Raw genomic sequence first — 14,315 nt, forward strand, 5'->3', positions numbered from 1 at the left:
TGCAGTACCACAGTTGCTACTGAAAATAAACACTAATATTAGTATGGCTGAATATAGGTAAATCGCAAGCACTTGATGTTTTACCTATAGTCCCTTCTATTTTCCTAGTACTGATAAAAGAAATACCTCTCACAAATAAAAAAAAATAGTGAAAGTATAAAGATTTCCTAAGAATGTAGTTATCTACTTGTGACACATCACTATACATTGCCCTGGAATTTCTAGTACAGAACTCGGAAGAGTACACAAACCTAAAGACAGGATTTCTATTAAATATTGCCTAAGTTATTTAACAATGCCTTTGCCTCCATTCTGTGTTATGGACCAACCTTTTATCTAGGAATTTAATACCACCTTAACTTGTATAAACATATATAAGTGAAGAAATGGTCTAATTTATAGGGAAACACTAGTAATCCATCATGTAACTTTTCCCTGGCCCTGCATACTCCATTTTGGCTAATAAAGAAGAGTGCATTGGCCAGAATGAAAAATTTTGCTAAGTATTTCCTGAAGCAGTTTTCCCGTTATGTAAAACATGCTAATGTGCTTAATACAGTTCCTGGCTCAAAAATATTAATGTCATATCTATATGATTAATCCTCTTGCTTGGCAAATATTACCAAGAACATTTATAGTAACTTAAACTTTTTAGTACTCCATTTGCATGGTTATTTTACCATATGGATAGGATTAGGACTTCCTAATAAAATGTTTTAGGAGAAAAGATTAAGATCCATATCTCCTACCCATTTAACCCTTTGATTTTAGTTGTAATCTACTACCACTTTGGCATTTAGTTTTAGTATATTACCACAAGAGGGCCTAAGATATAGGCATATCTGAAGTGGGATTAGGACTCAAAGGTGCAGTAGAGTACTATACATAGAACATCACTAACTTCTCTGTATATCAGAAGGCATGACAAGTACCACTCTCTAGTGGTAGTCCTCCATTAGGCAGGACTATTAGCATACTGGTGGGTGAGGGGGATTCTCAAACTTTTTAGACTCCTGGGTTCATATAGGTAAAAAAAAATGTAAATGTAAAAGCTGTATGGAAATTCTGTAAAGGAAAAATAATGGAAATGAAAAAAGAAAATGAAAAATTGTTTTATATTCTAAATTTAACAGCCACATAACATTTTTCAGTAGATTAGTTAACAACAGCAGAAAGGTAAATTTGGAGTCCAGGCAGAAAACAAAGTGAATTACATCTGTATTTGCTAAGTACAATAAGTTTCTGACTTAATAGGTCAAGTCCTAGTACACAGCTCTGGAGGACTGAAATGGATAAACTGCTAAGAGGTGAGTAGACCTCTTTCAGGGTGTTTTAGAAAATAGTCCCTTGTCCATTAGGTAAACCCTCAGTCTGCTGAAATGGAAGAAATCACGAGAGGCAGATATGTACATGGAGAGGAATATCAAGGGGCCAGTGTTATCACTGACTCCCACCTCTGCCACCTTAATAACTTTGTGACTTTGGGAAAGTTACACCTTATTATTTTTAATACTGACATCCCACATGACAACTATACCTTCCCAAAGTATTCCAGGAAGTCCAGTCATTTCATTGTACAACCATGGAAACAGGCTGAGGATAGGCAAATGATTTTTCTTCTTTCTCTTACATAGATCAATAATCCTTAGTATCATGATATATGTACATACATACACACACATAATCCTTAATCTCATAATTATATATATATATATATATGCATGCACATATATAATACATATATATATATATATATAGTACATATAAAAGATATATTTACATTGACAATATAGCCAAATTTAGAGGAAACTGATGGAGTGCATATGGAGACTTGGGTTGACAAAAATAGACAACTAGAGGATACAGCTAAACATTTATTTAAAGGATGGAGAGAATAGCTATGAACTTTTGACCAAATCCTGAAAATAAATAATTAAGGATAGATCCTAAAGTTTAAAAGATGTATTTAAAGCAAAGGAAGAATTAATGAAGTAGGGAATAATTTGTGAAACTAATCAAGAACAAATAAATTATCAAAATCAAATAGATTTCTTAAAGTTTTAGATAAATTCAATAATTATAAAGAGATTTATAAGGCAAAGTTAGGAATTTTTGGAATTCATCTTTATTTTTTTAAAGGCTTATGTCATACTTGATGGCTACAGCCTCCCATAAAACATACCTAATAATGGCACTATTAGAATGTTGCATTAGATCTCAGTCACTATTGAAATTATTTATATCTTTTATAAATTCACGTTCCTGCTAAAAACTCCAGCTCATTCTTAATGATAGTTCCCTAGGAAATACTTGCTTAAAAAAATCTTTGCCCAACTTACCTTCCCGTTTGTTTAAAAAATTGTTCTTCAAATTCTCTTAAGGCTTTCCGAAGTCTCTTCTTGTCAGCCCTAGTTTCTCGGAGATGGTCAAGAAGTACAGGCCTATACCAAGTAAAATATGGATTTGCCATTACTAAACTCTCGCATAATTGAGACATCATAAAATGATTTATCTATTCAGCAAATCATACTATGATACAGAAGGGTTCTGCCTAAAAGTATCTTTTGAATAAATATAGTACATGTAGAACCTAATCATAGGGAAGCACATAAGCAGAGAATGAAAACAATGTCATAGGAGAAGAGAAAGAACAAAAGGAGAAAGGAGAGGAGAAAAAAGGCAAGCCGACTGAGTGACTAAGTCCATTACAAAATGTGGTTAGGGTGAGGCACCTGTCTAGCTCAGTCAGTAGAGCATGTGACTCTTGATCTCAGGGTTGTAAATTCAAGCCCCGCATTGGGTGTAGAGATTACTTAAAAATAAAATCTTAAAAAAAAAAAATGAAGTGTGATGAGGGTAATGACCATATGAATGGATGAGGGAAAAGGAGACATTTTAAAAGAATACTCACTGGTATTTGGTGATAGACTAGACTTAAGAGGCACAAGAGGAAGAGAGTTTAAAACAAGTTCCATCCTTAATGTAGAGTATGGGGAAAATGGCAAAAACCTTGGGAATGAAATTAGACCCAAAGTGAAGATAGAGTTACACTGAAAATTCTACTCACTTCATTCTACTAAGACAAAGCATATACTTTTAGAGCAGGAATTTTTATCTAGGGAACTTGTGCATGGTTTCAGAGACTGAACGCCCTGAAATTATATATTGACATTAAAAAAATATTCTAACACCCCTCAAAAGCTGCTTAAGAACCAAACAACCAACAAATAAATGAAGGAAAGGAAAGAGAGGAGAGAAAAAAGAAAGAAAACAAGAGCGGAAGGAAGATGGATTTTCTGCTTCCAAATGGGTTACTTCTCTGAGCCGAAGTTGTGGTACCAACTGATTCTACAAACACACTAAAATCCCAATTTACAACTAAGTCCTTAGTCTCACCTCATATATGTGGGTGGGTTCTATACCTATCTTGAGGTATACACTCACCACACTGTAATACATGTTAAAGGAAATCTCATAATCTGGCCTATAATATACAAACCAAAGAAGGTGAAATGATGAAGAGAAATGCCAACTACTAAATAATGGTAATGATAACAATAATGATAATACTAATGAAAATACAAATAGCTCCTGAAGGGCTATTAGGAGAAAAAGGGCAGCTCATTTACTGAAACCCAAGGTGATTCCCAGGCTAGAGAAACCATCTTATCTAAAGGCCCTGACAAATGTTGAACCACATGGGACCCCAATTCCTTTTGGTCTAGCATTTTCAAAAGCCAGCTCTGCTTCACACACTGCTGAGAATTAGACTGGTGCCAGAACCTGCTGAAAAGGTATGCAACTAGAGGAAATTGAACATTAACATTTTTGGCATCTTTAGGACCTTATTGAGAGTGTTGGTTCCTCATGGCTTTGTCTTCTCAATTCTCCAATAAAGAGAACAACCAGATTATGCTTTTAGGCTGCTCTCTGGTAGGTTGCATTTTTTAGAGAATCTAACAGCTCTTGTGAATTTTGTAGGCACATGTAAGGTATCTCAGACTATAAAGAGTTAAAAAGAAACTCCATATTTATGAAGATTCACACTCACATAGTGGCCTCATGTAAATTGGACATGGATAGGGCTGGTTGTTTGGTTTCTTTTTTTTCATCTGACAGCAGGACCCTAATAGGTTCCGTCTCATTAGAGAAGGTGAGGTGGTCGCCAATAGGCAGGTGAGATGCTGGATCTGGCAGAGAAGGTTGCTGGCTTCCCTGTGGACAGTCTTCATCAGAGTCTTCTTCCTCCTGCTTATCACAAGCAGAGTTAAATAAAGTCACAAAAATGCTAAGTGACTCTTGAAGCAAAAACAGGAAGAGGAACCATAAATAGACACCATGAAAAGAGTAGGTGATCCCTGTACCACTGAAAACCCAGAAGGAAACAAACAAGAGTGACTCTTCCTCAGTTGCATCAAAAAACTTACAGAAGTTAATGATCAAAGAAGCACCCCATCCCCACCCACTGCTGGGCTAAAATGCTCAGCAAGTTCGTCTTTTTGCTGGACCAAAGAAGGCACAGAATCTAGGATATGGTCCCATTCTTGGCTGCACTGCCTACTAGTTCCTCCCTTTCACTCAGACCTGGACCCCAGCTTCACAACAGTTACATGGGTTAGGATGAAATGGACTTCAGACACCTTTTGTTATTCAGAAATACCCCAAATCAGATCCTGGTGTGGGCCACATTCAGATATAGAGGATAGTCAGAAAATTGACAAATTCAGGGAAGAGCTCTATGAAGGCCAAAGCAAAATGGAATTCTGCTAATACTTACCACAACCAAAAGAATTTTTTGCAAGGAAATCTGAAAATCATACCCCATTTTAAACCATGCTTCTTTAATAGGAACATTTTAGGGATTATGAATCACTGTTGTGTTTGTCTTGAAAATTGTGAAATTATAAATGTAGTCCAGTATACTTAAATGTATATTTGTTAATGTTTATTCCTTTTTATACTGATAACTTGAGCAAGTGACTGTTTTAATATTAATGGAGTAGGATTTGTGGTGCCTTTCTAGTTCTGTATTCCCATAAATCATTCTTTATTAAAAACAGTCTAGCTCAATTTTAGTAGCCATGTTTTCTATTGAAATAAATCTTATGTCTTATTCAGTGATGGTCAAATGGTACCAAAAACAAATGTTGCATTTGTATCAAGGAACATGTAGTCAATTTTCTTATTAAAGAAGAAAAATTAACACACAGAATAGAAAGACTCTGTGTGGTTTAGCTGTGTTGTAAATTAGATGATGAAATTGAAATTCATCAGTTGTTCTCCTCATCCAAGAAATTAAAGCAAATATTAAAACTGGCTTCAAAAATGCAATTGCTGGGCACCTGGGTGGCTCAGTTGATTAAGTGTCTAACTCTTGATTTCAACTCAGTTCATGTTCTCATGTTTTGTGAGTTTGAGCCCCACATTGGACTCTATGCTTACAGTGCAGTGCCTACTTGGGATTCTCTCTCTTCCCCTCTCTTACCACCCCTCCCATGTGTGCTCTCTCACAAAATAAACTAAAAAATGCAGTTGCTATATATTCCTGTTTCATAATAGTTTTAATTATCATCCACCTGTTAAGTATGATATTTGGCTCAAAGGAGACCACATTTCTACTGTGTGAAATAACAACTGACCTTTTTAGCAGCATATACTGCCAAAAAGGTTTCTTTATAACTGTCATAGTGCTGCCTCCCTACTTAAACAATACCAAGCACAAGTACAGGTTTCTAGTTAATGCAAGTATCCTGACTTACAATTGTTGGAATAAGGGAAGGTGTTGACAAGATTTGCTTGATAATTCTGTATCGGTCATAAAGAGGCTTTATGAGGTTCTTGTCTTGCTTAGCTACCTGAAAAACATGAAATTAATTATTGTTCCTTTCTCAGGCAAGAATGAAAGCATGTCAGTATTTTTAGCAGGCAAAAAAAAAAAAAAACAGTTTTGAAGCCTCAAAGTAAGGGATTAATAATACTATAATGCAACAGTAATTAGAAAAAGGGAAGACAATTATAAGATACTGTTTAAAGCACATGCCAATTTTCTTCCAGCAAAAGTTTCTTAAAGGATAGGTCCAAGTTTAGAAAGATGTTTTTAAAGCTTCTGAAGGAATCCTAAATATGTAATGGTAAGAAGCCTGTCATTTTACTTCTTCATTCTTAAAAAACAATATGTAGACCTATTGATTTTTCTTCTGAAACATGTATTTTATATGGATCTTCATGATTATATTCACAAACACAAACTTTGTACGGGTCTTCATCACAAGCTTGGAGTATATACTAGGTTACCGGCTAGCTCTGCCACAAACTATTTTTGATATGACAATTAACTTATTTGAATCCTTATCTTACCTGTACAATAAGGAGGTTGGAATTACAAAGTTCCTTCCAACTGAAAGATTTCATAAACTCTTCGTCCAAATATGTATTCTCCTAAGCACTATTTTTAACAGGTCACACTGTGCATAAAAATTTAAATAGCTTCCTATTTATCTATCAATCCTCTATTTACCTACCCACCACCACTATCATCCTTCTCTCCATCCAAAGTGACCATCCAAAATGACCAAACCTCTGCTTGCGTTGGTTTTCCTCCCTTCTGTGTATCCTACATTAATTTGCTATATGTTTACTACACACAATTTTTTCACTCTGGTCAGATGGTTCTCACTAAGCGACTAGCAGGAAGGAAACAGGAGAAATAGCACAGAGCAAATTACCCAGGTATTTTTTGTCAAAGTACACATACCCAAGGTGCTCTCTGGATCTCTGCCTTCCAGATCCCACAAAGGGATCTTGAAGGAAAAGAACATGACTTAAGTATGTGTATTTTTCAAACTTCCTAGTTATTCACATGTTACCCTACCCCTGTCCCAGTTGAGAACGGTTCTGGCCCACATTTAGCTCCCTTTTCTCTGAACTTTTCTATCTGATTATCTGGGCCTTAACTATGTACTGTGTTTCAGATTTGTCTGCCCAAATGAGTTAGAAGTTTCTTGAGGACAAAAATTATATCAGATATTTTAAAAAATTCTCACAGTACTCAACACATCCCCATTCCCTGCTATAAATATATCAACTCAGGTTTAAAAACAAAAGTACCCTAATTTTTAACAATCTTCATATAAATTCCATAGGCTATAACCTAAGAACTTTCATTTTCAGTAGAAAGATAGATCACCTCTCTCTGTAGAAGCCATTTAAGTATTGGTTAAGTAACCACAAGACCCTTTCGTTTTCCAGCCTAATAATTTCTTAAATATTTTCTTAGTCATGATACATCTTGCCATGAAAAAAACAAACCTTTTATCTATCTTATGGGGTTTTAATAGGTAATAAAGAAAAAAATCTCAATCCAAGTTCAGAAAACATGAACAATGTTTTTTATTCAGTATCTCATTGGGACTTATATTTCATAGAAAGCAACTTCAGAAAAATGATGCATTTAACTATTATTAGCATCTCTGTACAGCAGTTTGATTTTTGTAATTTTATTTATTTTTACTAAATTTTTTGGATTCTAGAAAAGCTAAATTTTGTCCTAAAAGAGGAAAATAGTGACCAAAGAGCAGCTTAGGATGATAAATGCCATTATAGAAGAATATCATCCAAAGATGCCAGATGAAAATCAGGGTCCATGTACAATGTATGCACTCATCTTTCACTCTGATTAGTTGATTTTACTCTTAGAATAATTACGAAAGCAATCCCTTGTATATGCTTTATATAGAAACTCCAAAAGTACACATAAAACATTAGCCGCAAACATTACCTGCTTGGGGATGGGAGACCTCTAGAGCTAGCAGATGGAGTGGCAAAGAATCTATTTAATGTGTGGCCATTTGTATTTTCTTTTGAACTATATGAGATAGTATTACCAATTTTAAAAATTGTTTTATTATTTAAAATGACAAGTAGGCAAAATAACTTGATGGGATCTTACTTTTTTGTGCCCTTTACTTTTAAGTTGCCCTCTCTGCAAGGTATAACAACCAGTGGGTATAACAACCTACTAATCACTATATTTTCATTTTATTTTTTAAAATAAAATGAGTTATGTATATTTTTAAAAACCTGCTTTCCTCCTCAAAGATGCTGCAGTTAGTGAAGGGCCAGAAGTAACTGCCATTACTCATCCAGTTAGTAAGTTGTGCCATGCACCTGATACCACCTACAGTTCTGGGAAAGGGCAATAAAATGGGTATAACATGCCAGCACCAATTCAGGATTTTTACAAGAAATGGACATAAATAGGCACCACAGTCAGATCTCAGGGATGACTCATTCACTTACAGTGCTCAATTTGTGCCATGCACCTGATACCACCCTACAGTTCTGAGAAAGGGCAATAAAATGGGTATGATGTGCCAGCACCAATTCAAGATTCTCACAAGAAATGGACATAAATAGGCACCACAGTCATACCTAAGGGATGATTCACCACTTACAGTGCTCAATGAATAGATACCCTGTGACCCAGAAGTTATTACCTCCAAAAATCATCTATAAATAAAAGAGGAAGAAAATTACCCTATAGCAGTATCTGAACTGACAAGGCAATGCTGTGGGATTTATCAGCTTTAGTATGGACTCTGACTAAACACCAAATGTAAAAATTTCATAAAGTTCTCTCTAGAAAAGAAATAATTCTTCATCTTGGAAATTTTAATATTTACAGTATTTTCAACAGTAAAGCAAGGACCCCAGATGAAAATAATCTGTCAATTTGAGTGTAAAGAAATAGAACCTAATCAGATAATCTCAAGTGCTAATGAGTTCACTGAGGATCCAGGAATAATATAACTACTGTGGAAATTTGCAATCCTCCCTTGGCTGCTTCTGTGGTTTTTGGACTCTCCTGTAGGAACCACCTGATAGCTGACTAGCCACTATCAGGTTTGCTATTTTAACTCCCCCCCTCCCCCAGGAACAATACTACAGCTTTAGATATTGAGAGCTACATATTCCACTACAGATGCTTTCTATTTAAAGGGCCTCACTTTAGCCTACTGCAGAGATGCTAGCTTTATCTGAAGGGGCTTCTGACACTTATTATACAGTTTAACAGATACTTCATTTAAAATAATAGAAATAAATTGCCATTTAAGCAAAGATAACTTCCAAACAACTCAAATATGTTTCTCTGATCTTTAGACTCTCTGTGCATGTGCCTATTAGACTTAGATGTCTCAGTAGGGTGACCAACCATCCCCATTTTTCCAGGATGGGGCATTTTGAAAGACGTGAAATTTTTAGCATCCAGGAAAATCCAAGGAAACCAGGGATGGTTGGTCACTGTATTCCTCAAAAATATTAAAGTGAACGTGTTAAAAACAGAACCTCTTAATTTTTCACTCTCATCCTGAATCTGTTCCTTCTGTAGTTTTCCCTATCTCAGTAAATGGACCTGTCACCATCTTGGATTCTTCCTTTCCTTCCCTCCTACCATCCAATGATTCAGCACATCCTTTTGATTATACATCCAAAATATACTTTGAGTATGTCTATTTCTTTCCGTCCCCAAGGCTTTCATGCTAGTCCAAACCACCCATTTCATCTTTCTCTATCCAGAATTTTCCCCTGTGATTTGTTCTCCATGCAGCAATCACAAAGATCTTTTAGGGGCACCTGGGTGGCTCAGTCCGTTAAGTGTTCAACTTCAGCTCAGGTCATGATCTCGCAGTTCATGAGTTCGAGCCCCCCGTCGGGTTCTGTGCTGATAGCTGAGACTGGAGCCTGCTTCAGATTCTGTCACACACACACACACACACACACACACACACACACACCCCTCTCTGCCCTTCCCCTGCTCTCTCTCTCTCTCTCTCTCTCTCTCTCTCAAGAATAAATATTTTTAAAAATTTCAGAAGTATCTTTTAAATGTAAATCACACCATGTCACTTTCCTGCTTTCAACGACTCAACAGTTTTCCAATACTTTAGGTAGTAACTTAAAAGGTACTATGTCAGGGGCCCCAGTCTGACTTTCTGACATCTCATGCCATCCTGTGCTCTAGCCCTCAGACCCAAGAATTCTAAGTACACACAATCTCTTCCCTCAAGGCCTTCATCTTGGCAGTTCCATCTGCCTAAAATGATTTTTGCTGCTCTCTTGGCCTGCTGATTCTTCATTAAATGTCACCTATTGGCCTTTCTAGTCACATTATATAAAGTAGAAAGCATACCCATTATTTTCTATATTATCTAATCCTTTGCACACTACTTATCAAAATCTTTAATAATTTTACTTATTGAGCTGTTTATTTGTTGTTGTATCCCAATTTTCAGAATTACATGAGTTTCATGAGGGCAGTAACCCTCATAGCTTCTCTATCTTATTATATCCAATATGTATCATACCTCACAACACATTGTTGTGCCTATTATGGCACTCAAATATTTTTTCAAATTAATGATTGCCCACCAGTCACCAGTCATCTTTCCTTATTGTCACAATAATTACGTAAGTAGGTATTATCTGTATTTTATAGATGAGTAAATTGAATCTCAGAGAACTAATTCACTTACTAAGTATACATAGCTAGAAAGTGGCTTATTGAAGCATTGAGTCCTGATCTAAGTCTACTCTACCAATCCTAACTCATCCCTCACTGCCCTAATCAAGTAGAACATAGAATTAGGTGTGTGTGTGTGTGTGTGTGTGTGTGTGTGTGTGTGTGTGTGTTACCCACTTATCCGCTGGCTATCATAAAAATCCAGAATCTTTGGTGGGGTGGAATGAGTTGGCCAAGTGGATAAAAACCTATTCACTTCTTACAACATAGAATTGTTTTTTTTTTAATCTAAAAGTATTTCATAAAAATAGAGGTGGCCAAGGGCCCATTTCTGCTTGTACATCACAAGTCTCCATGTAAAGAACAAGTCCAGGGGCATATGGTGAGCCTTTTGGGATTTGGCATATGTTTTCACCTATGATTAAGACCATATAATGTGCAATAGAACAGGTAAAGTCACCATTCTTATCAATAATACTTGATTCCAAAGTTAAATATGTTAGTTCATTCATCTGTCCATTCATTCAGCAAACATTTATTCAATACCTACTATGTACAGACACTGTAGGATCATGAGCTACAAATAGCTATTCTACTCAAGAGGTCTAAAGTATAAAATGAGAGATAGAAAATGTCATACAGCATAGTTAGGGCTATGATATGCAAGCTACAACTTACTCAAGAAATTAAAGGCAATCATACCACTTTTAGAGTTGATACAGAAAGGACTACAAGGAAGGTTCCTGGTCATAAATGAAATGTAAGCATAGATGTGCAGGATGAGAAGATGTGCAGGATGTGAAATCTTTCACAAAGATTTCAAAACTAAGATGTCTAAAGACTTCAGTCTAAAGACTAAAACTGAGGTCTTTAGACATCATTTTACCTAACACTCTCTTAAAAAGCCTACCTATCTATCTTATAAGATACTAAACCATTTTCCTTACTATGTATACCTCATCCCAGCTGCATTATTTTTTAAATAAAATATATGGTAAAATGGGATTGTAATACTAGTCTTGGGTTAATTTGCTAATTTATTGGGGGAATAAGGGAGAAAGTAGATATGATACACCCTAATATCTTTGCTATTTGCTTCCTACCAGCATGCAATAGTATAACTTCCAGAATAACATTCTGGAATTAAGTGGCAACACCTATAGGTCATGGTCAATAACTTGCTAGGTCACCTGACTGAAATTCAGAACCAGTCTCCTAAAGATGTTTATGTAGTGCCAAGTGCTCATACAAATTGGTCAAAACCATAATCTCTCTGGAATCCTATTGAATGTTGGGACCTGTGAGGATATGGTGAGGTACCTTAGAATCCTCCTGAGCAGGAAGTTGCTCTGTCTTCTCCTTTAGGCATGTCAGCACAGTATCAGGAGTGTCCTCTCCAGAGGAGCTTGGCTCAGGGCCCACAGCTTCTGGCTTCCCATTCTCTCTGGGGACTGCAGGTTGCTCACAGGACAGGTTTCTAGGTAGGTCTTTGGGAGCACTCCCTTGTTCTTCTGACAATTTCAGCTTTAGTTCTAAGAGAAATGCCATGAGTTACCATGAGCAAGGAGGACTCACTGGGCTTGAGAGCAGAGAGCCTTTCAGAAATTCCCACCACTGATGTGAAGTCAGTGGAAATGGACACTATTGCTGATATCTTTCCACAGGGCAAGGGCAGCCTTAATAACTAGAACAAACAGCATATCTCCTACTCAGGTGTGAAAACAAAGGGCTCTAGAGACTGGGATCTTATGGAAGTTGAGGGTTATGTGTAGAAGTAAGTCAGTGGTTTAAATTTCAGAGGATGAGATCTAGAGGAAGATGGTACCAGGCCCTCAAATATTTCACCCAATACCTACCACAACACCTGGAATTCTATACTCACTGGTTCATTTACTTGAGTTTTGAAAGTTTTGTGTCATTAAGAGCCCCTGTGTAAATGCAAGCACTTCTGTAAGACTTTACACATGCAGACATCTGAAGAAATACAGGAGGGATAGGATATGAGAGATGGGAGTGCAGTCCCAACTTGACAATTTTGTCTAATGTCATCTTTTAAAATCCAGGATTCACCATTATTGCAATGTGTTTTTATATAAACCTAAATAACTAAAAGTAAAAAAGCAACTTGGGAATTATCATGGAATTAAATTTCAGAATATGCTAAAGGTGGCCACTTATATTGATTTCTCAATTACAGAGCTCATTTTCTTTGTTTGGTGTTTGTTTTTTAGTTATACTCTGGTGTGATGTTTAAACATTGCATATTTTATAAACCTGCAACATCATTACAGTTTAATACCACTGAATTCAGATTCCCTTCCAGTTCCTTATCACCTTTGGAAAATTTACAAATTTGGAAAATTTTCCACATCTAAGTATTGAAATAAGAATGTGGAAAGAGAAGGAAAATTAATTTTTTTATAATTTTTTAAAGTTTCTTTATTTTGAGAGAGAGAGAGAGAGAGAGAGAGAGAGAGAATCCCAAGCAGGCTCTGCATTGTCAGCACAGAACTGGATGTGGGGTTCAGACTCATGAAATGTGATATCATGACCTGAGCCAAAGTCAGATGCTTAACCGACTGAGCCAGCCACCCAGGCGCCCCAGAGGAGGCAAATAAATTTTTATTGGTAAATACCATAGTCCTTTTAAATGGATTTTAGAGTTAATTAACACTCATATCATCATCATAATCTCCAGAGAAAGAAGAAAGAAGAACACTGGATTAGGAGGTAAGAGCACTGAGTTTTATATCTAGCGCATTACCTCCCAGCTACATAAATTGTCTCTATCTCTGGACATAAATGTCTTCATATGTACAATGCGTTATGCAGAGTAAATGATTGTTCAGGCCTTTTTCTAACATCCAAGAATCCAGTAACCTAGGGGGGAAGTTAATACGTGTTGAAATGTTCCTGGCACTGAAGTGAATCATTTCTCTTTGGAGTCTGGAGTTCTTCAATCTCTTTGTAAGGAGAATTATTAGATGGGGCCAAATAATGAAAGGGACCCAGGACCATTTATTTCAAAATGGACCCTCCAATCTACGTGAGAGATGAGGTTAAAGAGGGCACAGGTGGAAAAGAATAAAAAATACCTTGGAGCAAATTATCTATTTTAACTGCTTCCTTTATGGAAAAAGAGACTCTTGGCTGGAACTTACCTTTAAGTTGTTTACGACCTTTAGCCAAATCATTCATCCATTTCAGGACTTCAGGATTAGAAGTCTTGTCACCATGTGAAGGCTACAAAGGAGGGGAAAGTGTGGGTGGAAGGGAGGGAGGGAGGGAAAGAAAGGTAAGAAAGGAAAATCAAAATTTTTAGACAGCCAAGACACACAGAGATGGTTCAGAAACATAAATCTGGGAGAGAAATTCATGTATGACAACTTCCAGATGATAGAGTTAGTTCTGAAAAACAAAGCAAACATTCTTGAACTCCTCCACACTTTTGTCCTTTCCATGGGCATTGTTCCTAAACATGCCTGGTCACTCATCACTTTTCATATAGCCTGTCCATGCCAGTGTCCCCTACAGTCTGACCATCAATCACCCTGTGGTCCACTCACACCCCACATGTGGTTGCTAGGCCATTCTTCATATCAGCGCAAATGACTGCACTGATACAAACCAGTGCTTACTCCCTTGCCTGTACTTACAAACAAGGTTTATGACCACAACTTGTCTGGTTTATACTAACAAACTTGAAGATTTCCTATCAGTCATTTCCACCAAGCTCAAGAAAGGAGACCCCAGGATGTCTAACACCTGACAATAGTCTGGGAAATCAGTACTTCAG

The 14,315-nt window shown here is 36.6% G+C and overlaps 1 protein-coding gene across 3 annotated transcripts in view; it reads right to left on the reverse strand.

Annotated features, from left to right (window-relative positions):
• FAM13C (family with sequence similarity 13 member C) overlaps positions 1-14,315 on the reverse strand; it is a 177,950-nt gene that overhangs the window by 2,624 nt on the left and 161,011 nt on the right. For 2 of the 3 annotated variants that reach the window (XM_058696377.1, XM_058696375.1), the window contains 5 exons: positions 13,681-13,762; positions 11,840-12,051; positions 5,760-5,855; positions 4,052-4,251; positions 2,340-2,441 (listed from right to left, as the gene is read on the reverse strand). In XM_058696377.1, coding sequence (XP_058552360.1) covers positions 2,340-2,441; positions 4,052-4,251; positions 5,760-5,855; positions 11,840-12,051; positions 13,681-13,762 — 692 coding nt within the window. The remainder of the gene's footprint in view (positions 1-2,339; positions 2,442-4,051; positions 4,252-5,759; positions 5,856-11,839; positions 12,052-13,680; positions 13,763-14,315) is intronic. The other variant, XM_058696376.1, reaches the window with a different exon arrangement.

The sequence above is a fragment of the Neofelis nebulosa genome, chromosome 13 (genome assembly GCF_028018385.1).
Source record: "Neofelis nebulosa isolate mNeoNeb1 chromosome 13, mNeoNeb1.pri, whole genome shotgun sequence".
Lineage (NCBI taxonomy): Eukaryota > Metazoa > Chordata > Mammalia > Carnivora > Felidae > Neofelis > Neofelis nebulosa.